The sequence below is a fragment of the Bos indicus x Bos taurus genome, chromosome 22, assembly GCF_003369695.1.
Source record: "Bos indicus x Bos taurus breed Angus x Brahman F1 hybrid chromosome 22, Bos_hybrid_MaternalHap_v2.0, whole genome shotgun sequence".
Lineage (NCBI taxonomy): Eukaryota > Metazoa > Chordata > Mammalia > Artiodactyla > Bovidae > Bos > Bos indicus x Bos taurus.
In genome coordinates this window covers 50,051,127-50,059,849 of record NC_040097.1, presented here as the reverse complement: position 1 = coordinate 50,059,849, position 8,723 = coordinate 50,051,127, and the positions used below count along the sequence as shown (strand labels likewise).

Genomic DNA, 8,723 nt, shown 5'->3' with positions numbered 1-8,723 from the left:
CTTGAGAGAAGCAGCACCCTCCCCACCTGACTTCGCAGCACCGCAGCCCGGGTGTGTGTCAGTGTAGGGCTCAGGCCACCCCACTCCTGGGCTCCGAGGGCATGTCTACGCGCAATGAAGGTGGGCAGCGCCGAGTCCCGCACCTTCCGGGAGCGACCCTGCAGCGCGCATGCGCGGGCCGGACTTCCAGCTTGTCCCCTCCGGCGCTCGGTAGTGCTCCCTCGCCGAACTCCACGTAGGCCGCGCAGGCGCCTTGTTCTCACTGCTCACCTGCTGCCGTTGTCGCCGCCGCCGCCGCCGCCGGGGCTGGATGGGGGGCCGAGGCCAACCGGTGGCATCCAGAACAGAGAGACGCGGCGGCGGCGACGCCGACACCCGCAGGACGAGTGTCCCGACCGGCCCGCGAGCCCAAGGAGGAGGCGGCGAGGCCCGGCCCCCGCGGTCTGTGGTGTAGAGAAGCCTCCGCCGCCGCCGCGGCCGGGTCTCTCTGAGCACTCGCCCCCCAGGTTTCATCCACCTCAGGACCCCGCGTTGCGCGATGTTCAAGAAACTGAAGCAAAAGATCAGTGAGGAGCAGCAGCAGCTCCAGCAGGCGCTGGCCTCCCCTCAGGTACTATGGCCTCCGTGCTCCCCTGGTTCCCGACAACCCTTGACACCGGCTCGTGGGCAAAGGAGAGCGGAAGTTTTGTCCTGACCCTTGACTTCTAACCAGAGGCTTCCCCCAGATCTTTCCCTGGGAATGAGCTCAGGGCGGTCCAGGTCCTCCGTGAGTCCTGACCCCGGCCCCCCATCCCAGAACTCAGTTCTGGAGAGTAGGTTGTGGGTGGTTGGGTTTGTAACACCTGACCTCTTAATTTACCCCTGATGCCCAACCAGGTCTGAGAATGAGAGGAGCTCTGATCTTGCAAGATTTTTGACCCATACAGAAGGTTTCCCCCAGGCATCCGAGACCCCCAACTCAAGAGTGAGGGCGGAATGGGAAAACCAGGATCCCTTGTAATATCTAACCTTTGGACTGAAGTCCCCCTCTCTCATCCCCGACCCGAGACTGATTAACGGAGGGGCCCCTGGCCCGTGACGGAGTCTTAATTCCAAACCCTGGTCCAGGCGTGAGGGCCAGGGGTTGAGCCATTCCTGGCCGGGCTGCTTGCAGAAGCGCTGGACCCGAGAGAGGTGGCGGCGTGGCCGGCGTCCAGTGCCCGAGGCTGTCACGAGTTCGTCACTTCGCATTACTGGGTTGATCCGGGACGGGCGGAGGGGCGGGCCACTGTGGGGCCCGCAGGGCTTGCGCGCGTCCGCAGCTCTGCTTCTTCAGGAGTCTTGTTAATGTTTGTTTTTCACGAATGCTGTTGCTTCAGGAAATGACAATTTCCAGGAAAAAGGAGGCGCGTTAGTAGTGTTAATTTAAAGAAGCAGAAACAGTCTCCTAAGCCGCTGTGAATGTGTGTTTTGGTTGCCGGCAGCACGTGGTTCTTTCAGCAATGAGGAGGGCTTCTGCTAAATTGCTTCCCAGCTTTTCTGAGTCTCAACAGATTTAGTGTCTACACGAAAAGCTGGGTTTTGACTACTTGACAGGCATTTCTAAAACATTTGAAACAGAACATTTATCTTACATAACTTTTAAAAAACTAACGACCAATAACTACTAAATCAAGAATCTATTGCATTGAATTTATTCTGAAACTGTAAATTGAAGTTTAAAGCTTCTGTAGAGTGAAACAGTGGTTGAGGTATATTATATTATGGTACCTGAAAACTTGTTCATTCTCCCAAGGGAATTGTAAATAGTGATTAAGATTTGGATACTAAATATATTACTTTCAATACTAAATATATTACATTTACCGTGCGCTTTTAAAATTTTACAAAACACTGTTAATTTAAGAAAGAAAGAAAAAATAAAATGAAGTGAGAAATGTGGGGAAACAGGCACAGCAGTGAATGTAAGGGACTGTATACGTATCACTGATCCAGGATGCCACCTCTAAAAATTCTAAAAGAGAACTCAGGATGTGTTACGGAGTTAGCCACATGGAATTTCACTTCAGTGTTGTTTTTAATAGGTAAAATGTGGCCAAAAATATTCAGCAGTAGAGAATTGGTTAGATAAGTTTTGTCATATGGTTGGTTATTCTGCAGCCTTAGAAAAATGCCAGTATTTACTAGGTTTTTACTGTGCTAGGTATTTTGCTTGGGTAATTTGTTTCATTGTCACATAAATCTACAAGGTAGAATCTTTCACACCTGGAATGGGATTCAGAGAAATTAAGTAACTTGGCTGATGTCAGACAGCTAGAGTTAGAGCCCACAGAGAAGTAGGCTCTAACTGGTATTAAAAGACAGATTGGAAAACAGCATGTAAAGCGTGATCCCAGTTTTGTGGGGAAAGTATGACATGGTGAAAATAGTTTAAGAAGGACATGCTCCAAGCTGCTGGCGCTTTATTTGTCCATGTTATCTTTTTTTCATGAAAAAGAATTACTATCGATCTTCAACAAAGGGAGGTTGTCTTTGTTGTTGTTGTCGCTAAGTCCTGTCCCACTTGTTTGCGTCCCCATGGACTGTAGCTTGCCAGGCTCCTCTGTCCACGGGATTTTTCAGGCAAGAATACTGGAGTGGGTTGTCTTTTCCTTCTCCAGGGGATCTTCCCAACCCAGGTATTGAATCTGTGTCTCCTGTTTTGGCAGGCGGATTCTTTACCTTCTGAACCACTTGGGAAACCTGAGGTTGTCTTTAGAATCATGGTAAAAGGGCTAGTTACAGGTAATGCATTAGGGCTCCCAGTTCGTATGTCTTACTCTGGTAAGACAGTGCGTGTGGAGCAAGAAATGGCACTTTGTGTACAGATTTAAAACGATCCTTTTTGATGACTGTATATATATAGTAACTATATGTGTGTGTATACGTAGTGGATATATATATGTATATATATCGTGGGTGTATATATGTGTGTATATATATAGTGAGTATATATGTGTGTGTATATATAGTAGATATATATATATATATTTATCCAGAATGCAAAAGTAAATTGTTAGTGATCAATTGCTGATAGAAACTTGATTCTGTTCCTTGTCTTGATCCTTAACTATTCAGAACCCTTCAAGTTGAGAAATTCTGAATTATTATTTTTAGAGTTAAGGATTTCTTTCAAGTGTGAATTAAGCAAAACAAATATTTTTGGATGGGATAATCTTTTTGTAACAGATAAAACATGTCCTTGTTTTCTCATGCAAAGGATCCTGAATTTTTATAATATTATGTCTTGTTTTTTGACTATAAATTATTTTGTGTTGAGGGTGCCATACCCTCAGGAATTTAATGGGGTGTGAAAGACAATTTGCTTTTACCTGCTCAGGAGGATTTATGTGTTTGTTCTTGGTCTAGTTTTCCTGATTACTTTGTAGCCTCCCTTGCTATCTGCCCAATGTCTGTCTTCTCCCAGGTTTTAAATTGCTTTGGGCTTTAAATCAAGACAAGACCCTGAATTTCTAAAATTTTGTGTAAAATAAGGGCAAGTACCTAAGAGATTCTTTAATGCATTTTAGTGCATTAATACAAATTGAGACATTTGATTTGAGATTTTGGAGGCCCTTGTGTACATCTTTCCTGGTTCTTAGCTTGATTTCCAGAGGTGATATTGCTTGACAGGTATGTTTCAAATAGAGTGAGTCATCAGGTGTTGATAATTCTGGGATAAATGAACCGTTTACATCACAATACTTGCAAAACTTTTCAGTAATAGTAATAACGATAGTGTTCGTGATATTAATACTTTGGGCTTCCTTCAGTTTTTGAAAGTATTCAATAAATGCAAGACACCGTTTTGTAGTCCCCAGTCACTTCTCTTTGGAGCTGAGATTATTTCAACCCTTCTTTGGCAAATATTATTTTAAGTAAACATTTGGTCAACTCTGACTTTAAAAATAAAATTAAACAATTTCAAATCAAGTTTCACTTAATTTTTTAACAACAAATATCTATACTTAGATTTTTAAAATCCTTAGAATAAATTTGATAAAAATTAATAAAGAGTAATATAGGATACTTACTAATTTGTTAGGATGTATATAGTGCCGTGAATAAAAGAATATTGTTTTAACATTTGCAGCCCTTTTCATATATTACTCGGAGAAGGAAGTGGCATCCCACTCCAGTATTCTTGCCTGGAGAATCCCATGGACGGAGGAGCCTGGTAGGTTACAGTCCAAGGGGTCGCAAAGAGTCGAACACGACTGAGCGACTTCACTCACTCACTCACTCAGATATTACTAAAACTTAATTATAAAAAGCAGCGGCACAAACGGACTATTTTGTGATTCCACTTGTGTGAGTTACCTCGATTAGTCAAGATCAGAGAGGCAAAAAATAGAACGGTGGTTATGGCTGAAGAGAGGAGGGGGAAACGAGGCATTGTTGTTTAATGAGGATAGAGTTTCAATTTGGGAGGATGAAGAAGTTCTGGAGATGGATAGTGCTGATGGTTGCCCAACAATGTGAGTATAATTAATACCACTGAAGTGTCCACTTATAAATGTTTAAAATGATAATTTTTATGTTGTGTATACTTTACCACAATAAAAAACAAAACAATGTGGGCTCGCCCCAAACTTGCAGGATTATAATTTTTTAGAGTGGGGTCTCAAAATAATAGTTTGTGTAATAGGAATAAAAAAAAATTTCACAAGCAGGGAAAAGAGTCCCTTTCTGAAGGAACATAGTCTTTTTTATAAATGTCGCTTGGCAAAATAATTATCCTCAATCTAAAAAGCATAGCTCCCAGAGAGAAACATTTAGATCAGAAGAATCAGAGTGTCTTGAGTGTTAAATCTGTATTTTGATCAGGGAGCATATAGTGGCTATTTCTATTGCTTTGTATAGAATATACATTAAGTTCTTATATTTTAAGTAATAGAACAGTTCTTGTTTATGTAATTTAAAAAATCAGTGTGAAACTTGAATAGGGTAAGGGCCGTACAAAGTTCTTTCATCTGCCTCTTAGTTTGATAGGAAAAACTGGAGGAAAAACTTCTGAGAGAAGCTTTGTCTCTTGAGCTTATTGTGATATTCAAAGACCTTAAGACATAGATGCAAATTATATATAACTTTACATCCCACTGAAGCTGTGAGCAAATTCAGAAGCATCCTCCTGGGCCCAGGTGAGAAAGCAAGACTGGAAACTTTGATGCAGAACTTCAGTTAATGTGTTGTTAAAAATACAGGATTTTAAATAACCATTTAGTTTCTTTACCTCCTAAATCACAAAATATTAGGAAGATGTTTTCATTTACGTAAACATTTACTTGACTAGCTATAAAATTCTAGGTTGAAAAATTTCCCTCAGGCTGTTGGCTTTATTTCTCCCTTATGCTCTGGCAGCCCATTCCAGTGTTCTTGCCTGGAGAATCCCAGGGACGGGGGAGCCTGGTGGGCTGCCGTCTATGGGGTCGCACAGAGTTGGACGTGACTGAAGTGACTTAGCATAGCATAGCATAGCATATGCTCTAGCATCCTGTGTGCAAATGAAAAGTCTAATTCAAACTTGTTTTTTTCTGTATTGGTGGTTAACTTGATCTTTGAATCTTTTTTCTTTTTCTTTGATGCTAAAAAATGTCTAGTTTTCTTCTTTGCTTTTTTTTTAGTCTCCCCCTTTTCTTTATTTTTAAAATCTTATTAATGTTTCTAAATAAATTCTCTGTATATCCTTTTCCCCTCTTTTGAACTATTCCTTTTTTCCTTTTTATTCTATTGCTTTGATAGATTTCAGATTTTTATTTCAGCTGCTTCTATTGAATTTATTCTGGTCATCACATTTAATTTCCACAAATTAACACTAGTCAACTTGGGTAGTTATTATTACCTAGATGTTTTCTTGGTGCATTGCATGTATTATCTAAATTAATACATGAAATAATAAAAGGTATGGATTTTTATTATCCTCATTTTACAGATAAGAAATTGAGGCCAAGGGAGATTAAGTAACTTGTCTGTGTAGACAGCTAGTACCACACAACTCAGTGATAAAGCTGAGATATGAACCCAGGCAGTCTTGCTCTAAAGCCCATTCTCTTAACCACAGTACTTTTAGTTTGTTTTTTTTTTTTTTTTTTTAGCAGCAGCAGCAGCAGAGCTTCTCAAAACTCTCCCAGGATGTTATGTGTTATGTATACATGCATATTTAAAGTCTGTTCCTTGATCTGTCAATTGTTCTAGGTTGTTATACTTGTATGTATTCATACTGGTCATATTGTTTTTCTTTTTTTGAGAAAAATGTCTTGTTTTTATTAGTTGTTGGTTTATATTTATGAAGACCAGGTGGGTGATTTATTATCCAAACATTCTTAATGAATGGGGACACTGGTAATTATCTTGAAACTTAAACTGACGTGGACTGGGCAGGGCTGGGATTGCTGTGGTGAAGCTGGGGTGTGTTGTTACCCTGCTGCTGTATGGTGCCAGCCTCTGCAATTGGAGCGCTAACTCCTCCAAGGTGTTACTCATTGTATTTGGCTGTTTCTTTTGTCTGGTGAAGTGTTTGGGTTGAAGGAGGCTGACCCCGTGTAGCTGTTTGTTTCACAGACGTGAGACACGTTCCTGAGAGTAGTGATATCCCTTCTAGTGTATAAAGCTGATTTCCCCTGCCCCCCTGTTGCAATAAGTATCTTTTGCCTCTCCCAGAGCTGCCTTCTGTGTATGTTTGGAGTTATGGCTTCATTGCCCTGACTTCCCCACCAATTAGAATCCTTTTGCCTTTATTCTTCAAAAATTTGTTCTTTTTACTTATGATTTTCCCTCTCTTGTTCTAGAGTTTTAGTTAATCTGCTTTTCTACTTTTTTTTTTCAATCCTTCATTTCAGTGGGTTTTTGGGAGGAAGAGAAGTAAACAGTGTTCAGTCTGCATTCTTGTACTGGAAACCTAATACCACTCTGCATAAACATGCATTTATCTTAAATATTTGTCTTTTAAATTATGAATTCTTAACAAATGCATATTTCTTAGATTAGTAAAGATGTCTGATTTTTCTATTTTATTTATTTTATAGAGTTATTTGGCTAAGTTAGCATGGATGATGTTATCAGTATCTAGTGTCTGAAATGTTGGGAATAACATCAGTTCACTTATGATTTGTTATCAACTGTTGGATGAGATTTAGGATGAGAAATAGATCATCTTTTAATCTGTGTATTATGCTTTTAAATCATATGGGGTACCTTTTACTGGATATATTAGATACTCATGATTTTTAAATAAACATTTAAAATGAAATTTTGCTTTTATTTTTATCAAAGTAATACATTCTGTAGTTTTAAAAGATAAAGTCCTGCTAAAAGACTGTTATGCTAAAACAAAACAAAACACACTGTCTCCTCCAGCCTCCCAGCTCTGTCCTCTGTGTTCTTTCTGGAGACTTTAGGATCTTCTCTTGTTTTCTGAAATTTTATGGTGAACATGCCTTTGTGTAGATTTATTTTTGCATTGTGCTTCACTAAGTATGGTGACTCCTGCGCTTAAATTCTTGGAGAATTTTAGATATTATTTCATTGATAATACCCTCTCCTTTGTTTTTTCTCTTCTATTCTGGAAGACCAGTTAGTTTTTGTACCTTCAGGATAGAGTCTCTTATTTATTATTTTTTACTCTTCATGGTCTATTTTAATTCATTTATTTGTTTTTTGTTTTATTTGCAGTGGAAGTGTGGGGTCTTACCACTGGACCACAGGGAAGTTCCTTTTTTTGTCCTATTTTTGAGAGTTTGCTTCAATTTATCTAACTGTTCAATGAGTTTTTTGTTTTCTTTATTTTTTGAAGTATGGTTAATTTACAATGTTAGTTTTCAGTTGAATTTTTAATTTTTCCTACTCTGTTTTTAAATTTTCCAAAGGCTATTTTTGTCTTTTGCTTTTTCATAGCATTGCTCTTGCTATACTGATATATCTTTAACATTAAAAAAAAATTATTTATTTTGGCTGCACCAGGTCTTACTTGTGGCATGTGGGATCTTTATTTGCAGCATGTGGGATCCAGCTCTCTGACTAGGGATCAGACTTGGGTCCCTTTGATTGGGAGTGTGGCGTCCTAGCCACTGGACCACCAGAGAAGTCCGCTGATATATCTTTTATAGCTCTGATTTTTTTCTTTTGTTTTGAAGTTTTCTTTTAATTTCTTTTTTTGGTGGATTTTGTTGTTGTTGGCTCTTACATTGGAAATTTTCTTTACTGACTGCTCTGGGGTATCCATATTTAAAGGCAGGACACTAAAAATCTGATGCTATCTAGAAGTATCATGTGGTCAACACTGGGATTCCCTGCTGGGTGATAGGCTGCAATTGGCTTTATTATCGGGAGAAATATCTACCTGTTGATAACCTGAGATCTTTAAGATGTCATTTGATTTCTCCAGTGAAGCCTTTTGTTTTTTGGGCAGGGGGTGCCAGGTTATAAGCCGAGCTGCTTCGGAAGCATTGTGCTGGAGGTTCCACTGTTCACTGTGCAGAATATCACCTAATTAGTCCCTCTAGCTTTAGTCACACACTTTGCCCTTCACTCCTGTCTTACTGTGCTTGGTTTCATCCAGGTTGGAGCTGAAATGGCTCCAGAAAAATAAACCTTTGGTTTTTCAGAGGCTATGTAAGGTGGGACCAGGGACATGGGGATCTTTCAACCAATTTTTCTGATTTTGGTCCTGCCTCTGAACTTCTTCATTATAACTTGCATTGTAACTT

At 39.9% G+C, this 8,723-nt stretch overlaps 1 protein-coding gene across 9 annotated transcripts in view; it reads left to right on the top strand.

The window, feature by feature from the left end:
* The first annotated feature begins 212 nt into the window (after positions 1 to 212).
* GOLGA4 (golgin A4) overlaps positions 213 to 8,723 on the top strand; it is a 110,369-nt gene continuing 101,858 nt past the window's right edge. For 5 of the 9 annotated variants that reach the window (XM_027523246.1, XM_027523244.1, XM_027523243.1 and 2 more), the window contains exons 1-2: positions 302 to 610; positions 4,112 to 4,195. In XM_027523246.1, coding sequence (XP_027379047.1) covers positions 539 to 610; positions 4,112 to 4,195 — 156 coding nt within the window. In that variant the 5' untranslated portion in view covers positions 302 to 538. Of the gene's footprint in view, positions 611 to 4,111; positions 4,196 to 8,723 lie in introns of all 9 variants that reach the window. The other 4 variants (XM_027523248.1, XM_027523247.1, XM_027523242.1 and 1 more) reach the window with 2 other exon arrangements.